General features: G+C 41.0%; 1 protein-coding gene across 2 annotated transcripts in view; it reads left to right on the forward strand.

Moving 5' to 3' along the window:
* Positions 1-14,274, forward strand: part of UNC79 (unc-79 subunit of NALCN channel complex) — a 272,784-nt gene that overhangs the window by 25,200 nt on the left and 233,310 nt on the right. For both annotated transcript variants that reach the window (XM_077466667.1, XM_077466665.1), the window contains exon 3: positions 11,208-11,512. In XM_077466667.1, coding sequence (XP_077322793.1) covers positions 11,208-11,512 — 305 coding nt within the window. The remainder of the gene's footprint in view (positions 1-11,207; positions 11,513-14,274) is intronic.

Below are 14,274 nucleotides of genomic sequence, written 5' to 3' on the forward strand. Positions count from 1 at the left end.
GAGCGGTGAAAAGAGGAGTGGTGATTGGTTGCTGAGGGACGCTGTACTTTACTGAATCTTTTTGGTTTGAACAGCAGAGAGGACAAACATTGGCAATGTTATCTTTACCCTCGGAGAGGGCGGTAGGTGAGACGGGTGAAGCTGATTTTTTTCTAAGGAACGCGTCTTTACTAAGGGGTGCAAACTTCATCCCAGACTGGTGACTTTGTGAATGATTTGGTTACAAGAAAATTAGAAAAGAAAAATGTTTTTGAGAATGAAGTTTACACTTATTTAGTAGATCTGCACTTTCCACATGTTGGTTGTTTGTTTGCCTTTTATCTACAAAATTAGGCCAGAAAAAAAAAAAAAAAAAGTCAGATCCGGGCCAATCCTGACACGTCGCTCCTACATGTAAAAATCATAATTTATTTTATTTTCTAGAAAATTACTCAGAACCCCCAAACATTTATATATATTTTTTTGTTAGCAGAGACCCTAGGGAATAAAATGGCAGCTGTTGCAACTTTTTATGTCGCACGGTATTTGCGCAGCGATTTTTTCAAACGTGTTTTTTTTTTTTTCATGAATTAAAAAAAAAAAAAAAAAAGGGGGGTAAAGTTAGCCCAATTTTTTTTCTATAATTTGAAAGATGACGTTACACCGAGTAAATAGATACCTAACATGCCACACTTTAAAATTGCGCGCACTTGTGGAATGGCGCCAAATTTTGGTACTTAAAAATCTCCATAGGCTACGCTTTAAATATTTATATTTTTTTATTTTTTTTTACAGGTTTTCTATTTAGAGTTATAGAGGAGGTCTAGGGCTAGAATTGTTACTCCCGCTCTAACGTTTGCGGCGATACCTCACATGTGTGGTTTGAACGCCGTTTACGTATGTGGGCGTGATGTAATTATGCGTTTGCCTTTGTGTGCGAGCAACCGGGGACAGGTTATATATATATATATATATATATATATATATATATATATATATATATATATATATATATATATATATATATATATATATATATATATATATATATATAATCTCTATCTATATCTATCTATATATATATATATATATATATAGATAGATATAGATATATATATATATATCCCTTTAAAAAAATTGTTTATTTTATTAGAATTATATATATATATATATATATATATATATATATATATATATATATATATATATATTTAAAATTATAATGAAATAAAATATTTTTTTAATATATATATATAATAGTAATAGGAATAAAAAGATATTTTTTTTTTTAAAGGGAAAGTGTAAAAAAATATAAAAAAATATATATATATAATTATATACATCATACATACACACACACACACATATATATATATATCTGTTTAAAAAAAATAGTTTATTTTATTAGAATTTTTTATATATATCTATATCTATATCTATATCTATATATATATATATATTTATAATAAAATAAAATATTTTTTTAATATATATATAATAGTAATAGGAATAAAAAGATTTTTTTTTTAAAGGTAAATTGTAAAAAAAAATATATATAAATAAATAATATATATATATATATATATATATATATATATATATATATATATATATATATATATATATACAGTGGTGTGAAAAAGTGTTTGCCCCCTTCCTCATTTCCTGTTCCTTTGCATGTTTGTCACACTTAAGTGTTTCGGAACATCAAACCAATTTAAACAATAGTCAAGGACAACACAAGTAAACACAAAATGCAATTTGTAAATGAAGGTGTTTATTATTAAAGGTGAGAAAAAATCCAAACCATCATGGCCCTGTGTGAAAAAGTGATTGCCCCCCCTTGTTAAAACATACTATAACTGTGGTTGTCCACACCTGAGTTCAATTTCTCTAGCCACACCCAGGCCTGATTATTGCCACACCTGTTCACAATCAAGGCATCACTTAAATAGGAGCTGCTTGACACAGTAAGGTCCACCAGAAGATCCTTAAAAGCTACACATCATGCCGAGACCCAAAGAAATTCAGGAACAATTGAGAAAGAAAGTAATTGAGATCTATCAGTCTGGAAAGGGTTATAAAGCCATTTCCAAAGCTTTGGGAATCCAGCGAACCACAGTGAGAGCCATTATCCACAAATGGCGAAGACATGGAACAGTGGTGAACCTTCCCAGGAGTGGCCTGCCGCCCAAAATTACCCCAAGAGCGCAGCGACGACTCATCCAAGAGGTCACAAAAGACCCCACAACAACGTCCAAGGAACTGCAGGCCTCACTTGCCTCAGTTAAGGTCAGCGTTCATGCCTCCACCATCAGGAAAAGACTGGGCAAAAATGGCCTGCATGGCAGAGTTCCAAGGAGAAAACCACTGCTGAGCAAAAAGAACATCAAAGCTCGTCTCAATTTCTCCACAACACATCTCGATGATCCCCAAGACTTTTGGGACAACATTCTGTGGACCGATGAGACAAAAGTGGAACTCTTTGGAAGGTGTGTGTCCAAGTATATCTGGCGTAGAAGGAACACTGCATTTCATAAAAAGAACATTATACCAACAGTAAAATATGGTGGTGGTAGTGTGATGGTCTGGGGCTGTTTTGCTGCTTCAGGACCTGGAAGACTTGCTGTTATAAAAGGAACTATGAATTCTGCTGTCTACCAAGAGATCCTGAAGGAGAATGCCCGACCATCTGTTCGTGTACTCAAGCTGAAACCAACTTGGGTTCTGCAGCAGGACAATGATCCTAAACACACCAGCAAGTCCACCACCGAATGGCTGAAGAAAAACAAAATGAAGACTTTGGAGTGGCCTAGCCAAAGTCCTGACCTGAATCCTATTGAGATGTTGTGGTATGACCTTAAAAAGGCCGTTCATGCTCGAAAACCCTCTAATGTAACTGAATTAGGACAATTCTGCAAAGATGAGTGGGCCAAAATTCCTCCAGGATGCTGTAAAAGCCTCATTGCACGTTATCGCAAACGCTTGGTTGCAGTTGTTGCTGCTAAGGGTGGCCCAACCAGTTATTAGGTTTAGGGGGCAATCACTTTTTCACACAGGGCCATGATGGTTTGGATTTTTTTTCACCTTTAATAATAAACACCTTCATTTTACAAATTGCATTTTGTGTTTACTTGTGTTGTCCTTGACTATTGTTTAAATTGGTTTGATGTTCCGAAACACTTAAGTGTGACAAACATGCAAAGGAACAGGAAATGAGGAAGGGGGCAAACACTTTTTCACACCACTGTATATATATATATATATATATATATATATATATATATATATATATATACTTTTTTTTAATATTATTTTTGTTTTGTTTGTTTATTATTATTATGTTTTTTGTCTAAATAGGCCATATGCCATAACACCAGAGCCAATGACAGGAGAAAGTACACTAAGACATGCTAAAAAAAAAAAAGGGTGCCCCTTCAGGCTGTAATAGGTCCCCTATATACTGACAAACGCTGGATGTGCAGGGAAGGAAAGAGCTTCCCTCCGCTCCATAGGAGTCAATGATGAAGGGAAAAAAAAGTCACAGGAGCCACACATCACACGAAAGCATCATGTAAAGCATGGAAGTAGCCTCAACCAAGACTCCGTCCAAGGCCACACCCCTGATATGTTAAGCTCCACCCACGGGGTTAGTCATGGGAAGCCCTGTGGACGGGGACGTAACATGTCGGGGGGTGTGCCTGGACAGAGTCTAGGCCGAGGCTGCTTCCACTCTTCTGAGACTTCTTTTCCTTCCTCATTGACACCAAAATTGCATCACCTGCCCGAGAGGCCACTTTAGCATGCATTAAGGGCACTTCAAGCCTCCTTTTAGAGGGTTGTGTCCCATTGAAGGAACTGCAGACGCAATGTATCCCTATGAGCCTAGGAGCTTCTGTGCCTCCAAGTCTTTATTTTGGCCAAATTAGGCAGAAGAAGGCAAACATGAACCATCCAAGTTGGAGAAATGTGGCCTCCTAGTGAATCAGCTCCATTCGTCAAAGCCTATAGAACTTGATGAAAATGTGCAAAACAGTTACTGTTGCTGACAGATGTGTGATATCAGTTTGCAGATCTTTATACTGTAAGTGATTTTGAAAGGATGCCAACCGTGCACAATGAAGGTGGACATTTTGAGGGACTTTTTGGAGATGAAGCCATATCATTAGGAACAAGAGACCTCTTGGTGCCTTGTGCTACAACGAGGCCTTGACTTCCTTGTGAGTGAAGGTGCCACCCATCAAAATGTCGTCCTCCAGTGTGCCCGCCGGTACTCGTTAGTGGGATATAACTGCAGCTCGAGTTGCCATTGGGGGTTCTCATGTAATATGAATTACTGTGATGGTTCTGAGTATTTACTGGTTGAGTAATAAAATATATCGTGAACTATATCAAATCCTAACTCCTGATAATACTTCTTATTTCGTATTGGATTGAGCCGGAAAGGTTTCGAGCATCTGTCAGGGTTTTATTGCCAGGTTTCTATTAAGGATATTTTTCCATAATTCCCATCAGGACAGGAAGTGAGAAGGAAATCTCTCCAAACACAAAGACAGAAACTCGTCTTTCGTAGAATGAAGTCAGGTTATTATTGCTGTCCTGGGCCTTTCCATCCTGGGACAACTCTTCTTCCTATTTCATTACGGTTCACACAAGGACAGGAAGCGAGGAGAAATCCCCTTAATGGTGTTGCAAAGAAAAATAAACACCTGGCAGAAGTTTTAACTCTTCCTTGCGCTATAAGAAAATATATAAAAAGATTTAGCTGGAGTTAGGCTTTTAGACTTTACTAGTCGGAAAGGAATAGTCAATGGAACCACGGTTGCAGTAAATCGGATTACATCAGAAATTGTAACACCCATATAATTACATCGAAGTCTTTTATGCTGTCTTTTGCGTTAGATAAAGTTGTAAAGATTTTGTCTCTTCCGTTGTTGGATTCTCAGTGGTGTCTTCACTAATGTCTCTCCATGATGCTGTTGACCTTTTAGTAGCCCTTTGACCAATGTCTCTAGATGATGCTGTTGGCTTCTCGGTAGCATCTTGACTAATGCCTCTCCAAGATGCTGATGACCTCTCAATTGTATCGTGACCAATATCTATCTCTTCATGATGTTGTTGACCTCTTAGTCGCATCTTGTCTAATGCCTCTCCATAATGCTTTTGAGCGCTCAGTGGCATCGTGACCAATGTCTCTTCATGATGTTGTTGACCTCTGAGTAGCATTTTGACCAATGTCTCTCCATAATGCTGTTGACCTCTCAGTGGCATTGTGACCAATGTCTCTTCATTATGTTGTTGACTTCTCAGTGGCATCTTGACCAATGTCTCTCCTTGATGCTGTTGACCTCTCAGTAATATCATGACCAATGTCTCTCCGTGATGCTGTTGACATCTCAGTGGTATCTTGACCAGTGTCTCTTCATGATGCTCTTGACCTGTTGGTAGTATCTTGACCAATGTCTCTCCATTATGCTGTTGACCTCTCAGTGGTATCACGACTAATGTCTCTTCATGATGCTGTTGACATCTCAGTGGCATCTTGACCAATGTCTCTTCGTGATGCTGTTGGCATCTCGGTGGCATCTTGAGCCTCTTCATGATGCTCTTGACTTGTTGGTAGTATCTTGACCAATGTCTCTCCATTATGCTGTTGACCTCTCAGTGGCAATTTGACCAATGTCTCTCCGTGATGCTGTTGACATCTCAGTGGCATCTTGACCAATGTCTCTTCGTGATGCTGTTGGCATCTCGGTGGCATCTTGATCAATGTCTCTTCATAATGCTCTTGACCTGTTGGTAGTATCTTGACCAATGTCTCTCCGTGATGCTGTTGACCTCTCAGTGGTATCATGACCAATGTCTCTCCATGATGCTGTTGACCTCTCAGTGGTATCATGACCAATGTCTCTCCATGATGCTGTTTACATCTCAGTTGCATCTTGACGAATGTCTCTTCATGATGCTCTTGAATGTTGATAGTATCATGAACCAATGTCTGTCCATGATGCTGTTGACCTCTCAGTGGCATGTAAACCAGCGTCTCTCCATGATGCTCTTAACATCTCAGTGGTATCCTGACCAATGCCTCGCCATGATACTGTTGACCGCTCAGTGGGATGTTGACCAATGTCTCTTCATGATGCTGTTGACGTTACTGGCATCTTGACCAATGTCTCTTCATAATAGACACATATAGCAATTTCCGATCCCAACTGTAGGCCAGGTACATCCAAAACTGATACAGTATTTTAGTTTTGTATAGTTCTTTGGAATAATGCCAACATAAGGATTAATTCTGTGTCCATTATGAGGCTCAATTATGCTGTTGTGATCTTTTTTTGGGCCCCATAGCACCAGCATGATCTGCTATGCCTGTAGTTATGTTCTTGGGTCCAGTAGTGTGAAGGTGACCACTCTCCTGACGAAATTACAGACTACTGTGGGATAGTGTCACCACTGGGGATTGTATGTGATATCACAACTGGTTAGTTAGGTGATGTAACCCCTGTAGTGCCCATAAGAACAAAATAAAAAAAGGGCGCTGTTGGATGTTAAAGATGGGGCAGCTAGACTCTTGGAGAAGGCTTGCCAATAAGTGTCTAAAGGGTCACCAGAACACCAAACAAATGCATTTGCAGTATTTAAACGCTGAAACCTGATTGGTTGCTTTGAATGGAGGAACAATTGACCCCCAGGTTTCATTGACCCTACTGAGAATTCAACCGAGGTCCCACCCCCAATGGCAACAACTCAAAAGGCTAAATCATGTGTATTCCATGAAATGTGTTGCAAAGCTATATTTCTGAACAGTTTAATGACTATGACTCCAAATGTTATAATATTGTAAATGTGTATTTTTCAGAATGTGTTAGCTTTTAAAAATCTTAGAGGGGTATTACTGGTGCTTATTGAGAGAAAGAAATGTGAATTATTGAACTATCAGTATACAGCTACTACAGATAATGTCTAGATTTATGATTTTTAGTCTATTTTCTTCAATTTTGCAAAAAAAAATAAAAAAATTGAGCACAAGCGCTCTGCAAAAGGACACCCCCCTCAGGAATCTGTATGTGACCATCAGAAAGATCCATCGTTACTGGAAGATAGGATGAGGAGGAATATATATTTACATAAAAATAATATATTTTATGGCATAGAAAGTCAATCACGTAGATTAAAACCGTGAGAAAGAATGAAGAGAATGTTAAAAAAAATGGGTAATAAACTGGGGACCCCAGGATTGAGGTGAGATCTAAGTAACTGACAGGTAAAAATCTGAGCTAGAGACCACGCCGGCCTGGGTCAAATGGTTGCTGAGAATTATTGGGTGGATCCATGGGTATGTGATGGCCCTGATCTCCCTTGAGAGGTTTGTGCTGCTACCTTACAGATACGATGAGGTGGTCACTTCAGTAGAACCAGTGTTTGGGTGAGAAGGAAGGAGCGCCCAGTGTCTGGAATAATGCAGCTCTTGGTGGGAGAATACAATCGCTCGTTGAAAGCGTGAGATCATACGAATCGAGCCAACGCGTTGCAGGGGAAATAGCCTCCCCCACTTCTTTGGGGGGCTGCAGGAACATGCTAATTGAGATGGATGAACTCCGCAGAAGCAAACCTCTGCGTTACACAAGCCGGAATTTGCCATTTTAAAGTATTTTGGTACTTCATCCATCTCCATTAGCCCGTAGCTGCAGCCCTGAAGTTGGGGGGGTAGGCTTTTCCCCCTGAAACGCGTTGGCTCCATTTGTATGTTCTCACACTTACAATAAACAATTGTATTCTCCCACCAAAGCCTGCATTATTCCAGGCATTGGGCCCACCTTACTTCTCATCTTAACAGGGACAGGAAGTGAAGATAAGAGGGACACGGACCAGTATTAAAGCCTGAAAGAAATTTCTAACACTTGCACACGTCTAAAAAAATAATAAATAAATAAAACTGAAGATGTATCGTAATTTTCCTGGCACCAATTAATGGCAACATACATGTGATAGTATCCCCGCCTACTCCATGTATGCTCCTATGTTGGCACCAGGAAAATTAATAATTGGATCAAATACTTGCCGCAATTTTCCTTTCCTGGTGTCAACCCATGACAGCATACAAGTAAAAAGCGCAATGAATTTTTTCCTATATTGCAGCTTGTATCCATGCCCTTCCTTTACTTCTTGCCCCAGCTAAAAACTTGTTTAAAACGGAAGCTAACACTCCATGATAATAGAACTGTAGCCAAATCTTGAGTAAAGCTCGGAGACCAGTAGCTATAGCGGTAGAGAGGCTCCCACTGACCAGCAGGATAAGTACATAAACAGGTCACCCTAGAAGATGACATCGACTCGCTGAGGTGCAGGGTCTAAGCCAGGGTTTCTCAACCAGGGTTCCATGGAATCCTAGGGTTCCTCCAGAGATTTCCAGGGGTTCCTTGAGCAATGACCAATTTATGACTCTCAGATAAGTTCCCACTGACCCCATTGATCTTTTTAGCTATCTGTAATGAGGTAATTCTTCTCAAAGGCCACAAGTATGAGGGGCATACTTCCCACTGACCATCACAATCATTTTTCAAGAAATGTAGATATAGTAAATTTTAGCAGGGGTTCCCTGAGACCGGAAAGTTATTTCAAGGGTTCCTCTTTGTTGAAAAGGTTGAGAAAGTCTGGTCTAAACACTAACCAGTGTTCATCAGAGCTCCTGGTGGTGGAGGTGGTTTTACCAGGTCACGGTCCTCAGGATCATGCCACCAGGAGGTGAGCAAGCCGGGGTCTAGTAGCAGAGAGGAGTCAATCATAAGTGTAGTCAGTAAACAAACCAAAGGTCAGTATCAAGTGGTTGCAGGTTGGGATCAAGCAGAAGGGTAGTCAAGGAACAAGCCAAAGGTCAGTAATCAATGGTAGTGAAGATATGGACAGCAGAATGAGTGACAAGATATTGTCTTGAGACAGCACAATAACTTGGCAAACAAGAAGTAAATAGGTATGGCTTAAATAGGAAGTTTATGGGAGGATCAAAGAGTTCATGAAAAACAATGTACAAGGCAAGATTGTCTAATGCAGGGTTTGTCAACTTGGGTTCCTCCAAAGGTTGCTAGGGGCTCCTTGAGCAGCGAGCAAGTTCTACCTCACGGATAAGTTCCCACTGGCACCATTGATCTTTTTAGCTATCTGTAAGGGGGGTAATTCTTCCCAATGCCAACAAGTGTAAGGAACATTCTTCCCACTGACCATCACACTAATGTATCATGAGTTGTAGTTACAGTAAGTTTTAGCAGGGGTTCCCTGAGACCAAAAAGTCATTTCAAGGTTTCTCCTGTGTTGAAAAGGTTGAGAAAGGCTGCTCTAAACACTAACCAGTGTTCATCAGAGTTCCTGATGGTGGAGGTGGTTTTTGCTACCCCATTAGTACCAGTTCACGGTCCTCAGGATCACCCCACCAGGAGGTGAGCAAGCCGGGGTCTAGTAGCAGAGATAGCAGGTAGGAGTCAATCAGAAGTGTAGTCAGTAAACAAACCAAAGGTCAGTATCAAGTGGTTGCAGGTTGGGATCAAGCAGAAGGGTAGTCGAGGAACAAGCCAAAGGTCAGTAATCAATGGTAGTGAAGATACGGACAGCAGAATGAGTGACAACAGTGAGATATTGGCTTGAGAGAGCACAATAACCTGGCAAACAAGAAGTAAATATGGCTTAAATAGGAAGTTTATGGGAGGATCAAAGCGTTCATGAAAAACAAGGTACAAGGCAAGATTGTCTAATGCAGGGTTTCTCAACTTGGGTTCCTCCAAAGGTTGCTAGGGGCTCCTTGAGCAACAAGCAAGTTCTACCTCACGGATAAGTTCCCGCTGGCACCATTGATCTTTTTAGCTATCTGTAAGGGGGGTAATTCTTCCCAATGTCCTACCGATCATCGCACTAATGTATCCTGAGTTGTAGATGTAGTAAGTTTTAGCAGGGGTTCCCTGAGACCAAAAAGTCATTTCAAGGTTTCTCCTGTGTTGAAAAGGTTGAGAAAGGCTGCTCTATCAGATGCCAAAAGAGCTGTTCAGCATCTCTGGTGGCTCACCAAGAAGAGTTGCTGATAGACACAGTAAGAGGTCGCAGGTTGAGGTCCAGGCCCTGACATAATGAGAATATCCATTTATAGAACAGAAAATAGCCATGACCTCTGGAATAGATACCCAGATGGATTCCTGCTTCTCTTTTTGGTGTTGATGAACTCAATTCGTAGTGGTTGTCCTTTTGAAGAGCGCTTGTCCTTCCAATACTGTAGACTTCATAAACTGAAGGGAATGGTGGTACTCTAGCGACTGTCGATGACAATGTTGTTTTGCATAGCCAGAAGGTAACAACAAAATAGTGTTTGTATTGCTAAAGTCCAATGTTTCCCTCCCAAACCTAGAGAATGCTAAATTTCGAAGCACGAAATCTGCCATTACCATTAGCTCACCTTTTACTGCAACAAAATCATCAATTATATTCTTATTTTCCCAAAGCTTCCTCCCCTGTAGCTTTAGTAAACATTTTTAGAAAGAAATATGATTTTCTTAATTCATGTGCCTGTCGAATCATTACGCCAAATGATACTGACGGAATGTCATGAAGCAGTATCATAAAATTACATACAGACATTATTTTGGTGCAATAAACATGTGTTTTTTAAGAAGACTTCTTAATAAACTTACATGTTTATTACTTGCTAAAAACATGTTTCTCAAAGTGCCACACCTATATTTCGCGGGGCCAAATTTTGTCACCATTGTTAAGTAATAAAAAAAAATAAAAAAAAATAAAATCGAGAGAAAGAGAAATTGGAAAGTTGACTTTTCTTGGATTGTTAAAAGCAAAAGTACTGATTTCGGCCATTTTGAGTTTTGCTGGCGAGATTACTAGTTGGGCGTGGGTTTTGCCTGATGGACCCGCCTCCGAAGCCTGGGTGGGGCACTGAAACATGCATCCTTATATTTTTGCTCCTTATGAACCAGATAACACATGAGATGCAATGAGGTTATTCAACACAAGATTAAAATTGTCCGAATTGCTGAATTTTCTTTTGTTGCCGAGAGTGAAAGTGATCTTAGCGAATCCTAGCCGTAGCTTCTGATATGGTAGACATTGCATCTTATGTGGTGCGTATCTGGTCTTTTATTCTTTGTTTTATAGTGTCATTTCAATGTAATGTGCTGTTTTTTTGTGTCTTTGTTGTCTCTTTTTTTTCTTTGTCCCCTCAACAGCATTTTGTCCCGGTCAGGCAAGAAGGACAATCAAGATGCCTCCAATTTGACAGTGCCCATGACTATGTGTCTTTTCCCTGTGCCATTCCCACTCACCCCATCTCTAAGACCACAGGTCAGTTCCATCAATCCTACTGTTACTCGCTCCCTCCTTTACAGCGTCCTGCGAGATTCTCCATCGGAACGAGGCCAACAAAGCCGCGATGCCCAATTGTCCGAGTACCCTTCTTTGGATTATCAGGGGCTCTATGTGACATTGGTTACCTTGTTGGACCTGGTGCCCTTACTCCAACATGGCCAACATGGTAAGAATTTATTACTATTGCTTTATGAAAATGGTGATGATGATGAAGATAGTGGTGAATTTGGAGCTTGCGAGGCACAACCAAGTCAACCTTAAATCTCAGCTCCAGACAAAACCTTTTTTTTGGGAAAGGTTGGGTCATTTTTTTCATGGTTTTATTGCTATCTGTGCTTTCATTGGGGAAGTTTCTCCTCACTTCCTAACCTCGTAATATCAGGCACACTTAATCTGGAGCATGTATGGTCAAGGCACTGGATTCGAAACCTCAATAATTCATGGTTAAAGAAGGTCAATTGCATTTAGTCCTGCTGCAGTAGCTCTGGTAGGGCTGCACAAATGGGGTACTCTAGGGAACCCAGAGTTTGAAATCCAGGAATAGAAAGTCCTAGCAAGAGTTTGTGTTTGGAAGAGTTAGGAAGGGTTGAGTGCTGATGATGATGAGCTTGAGAGGAATAACCAAGTCAACCTTTAATAACTGCTCCAACCAAACTTTTTTTTAGCTTTGAATAGAGTTAGGAAGGGCTGGGTCATCTTTCAAGGATTTTTTGCTAAGTGTGCCTCCATTGGGGAGGTTTCTTCTCACTTCCTAACCTTGTGATATCATGCACACTTAATTTGGAGCATCTATGGCTGAGGCGTTGGATTCCAATCATCAATAATTCATGGTTGAAGAACATTAAATTCATTTGGGGTGCAATAGCTCCAGTAAAGCTGTTCACTTCCAGAATGGGAGTACCTTATGGGGTAGGGCACCCAGTGTGAGATACAGGAAAATAAAGCTTTTAGCTTTGGATAGAGTTGGGAAGGGTTGGGTCATCTCTCAGGGTTTTTATTGCTCTCTGTGTTTCAATTGGGGTGGTTTATCCTCACTTCCTAACCTGGTGATATCATGCACACTTAATCTGGAACATGAATGGCTGAGACACTGGATTCAAATCCCCAGAAATTCATGGTTGAAATACGTGAATCACATTTTGGTCAGGCTATAATTGGCTGCTCACTGCATCAATGGGGTACCCTATGAGCTAGGGACCCAGAGTTCTGAATCCAGAAATAGGAAGTATTTAGCTTTGGATAGATTTGGGAAGGGTTTGGTCGTGATGCTGCTGCTGATGGGTCTGCAGCTTGAGGGGCACAACCAAATCCACCTTCCCTACCATCTCCAGCCAAAATCTTTTATTAGCTTTGGATAGAGTTGGGAAGGGTTGGGTCATCAATCCAGGATTTTTATTGCTCTCTATGTTTCCATTGGGGAGGTTTCTCCTCACTTCCTAACCTGGTGATCTCATATGCACTTAATCTGGAGCATGTATGACCGAGTCTCTGATTTCAAATCCTCAATAATTCATGGTTGAAGGAGGTGAATCACATTTGGTCAGGCCATAATTGCTCCAGTAAGGTTACTCTCTGCATCAGTGGGGTACCCCATGGGCAGGGCAGGACTTTGGGTGGTGGGGGCCCCTGGGCTTGAGTCACTTTCCGGCCCTACCCTCTATACATTACCGTATTTATCAGCGCATAACACGCACCCCAAGTTTAGGAGGGAAGTTTAAGGAAAAAACTTTAACTTAAATGCCCATCAATGCAGCCTTATCAGTGTCCATCTGCAGCCTTGTCCAGTGTCATTTGCAGCCTTGTCATTGTAGTCTTGAAGTTTAAAAATGGCGCCATGGAGATACAGAGTCCTGGGTATCTCGGCGGCTCTCGAGTCTTCTCGCAGTCCCGAGCAGAGCCAAGAGTAGCCGGGTGTACTCGGCTCGGCTTACAGTCACGCCCAGTCCCTGTATTATGTCCATCGTAGGGCGTGACTGTGAGCGGAGCCAAGCCCAGTACACTCGGCTATGTATCTTGGTGGGGCCTGTGGGGCCCCCTGTTGGGTGGGGCCCATGGGCTTGAGCCCAGTCAAGCCCAATGGTAAGTCCAGCCCTGCCCATGGGCTAGGGGATCCAGAGTTTGGAATCCAGGAATAGGAAGTCTTTAGCTTTTGGATAGAGTTGGGAAGAGTTGGGTGATATTTCTCAGGGTTCTTTGTTTCCATTGGGGATGTTTCTCCTTATTTCCTAACCTGGAGCTATGAGGTTCACTTAATCTGGAGCATGTATGGCTGAGGAGCTGGATTTGAATCATCAGTGATTCATGGTTGAAGACAGTCACATTCAGTTGGGGTTGAAATCACTATGGGCTGGGGGACAGAGAGCTTGGAATCCAGGAATTGAAAGTCTTTAGCTTTGGATAGATTTGGGAAGGGCTAGGTCACGATGATGCTGGTGATGGGTCTGCAACTTGAGGGGCACAGCTAAATCAACCTTAAATACCAGCTCCAGCCAAAACCTTTTCTTAGCTTTGGATAGATTTGGAAAGGGTTGGATCATCTCTCTATTGCTATCTGCATCTCCATTGGGGCAGTTTCCTTTCACTTCCTCACCCATTGATTTTTTGTACACTTAATCTGAAACATGTTAGATTGAAGATTGGATTCGCCAATAATTCATGGTTGAAGCAGGTTAATCATATTGAAACAGGGCACAATAACTCTGCTAAAGCTTCTCCCTGCACAAATGGAGTACCCACTATGCTAGGGAAAATATTGGAATCCGGGAATTTTGGATAGCGTTGAGTAGGGTTGGGCCATCTCGTAGGGTTTTTATTGTTATCTTTGTCTCCATTGGAAAGGTTTCGCCTCACTTCCTTATTCAACAAAATGTGCCAATTCTTAAGTGCAGTAACCCTGAGTAACCAGTTACCCACTACTTTATCTATTAG

Source organism: Lithobates pipiens, unplaced genomic scaffold, assembly GCF_037356315.1.
Source record: "Lithobates pipiens isolate NorthernLeopardFrog02 unplaced genomic scaffold, aLitPip1_a1.2 Scaffold_37, whole genome shotgun sequence".
NCBI classification, from domain to species: Eukaryota; Metazoa; Chordata; class Amphibia; order Anura; family Ranidae; genus Lithobates; species Lithobates pipiens.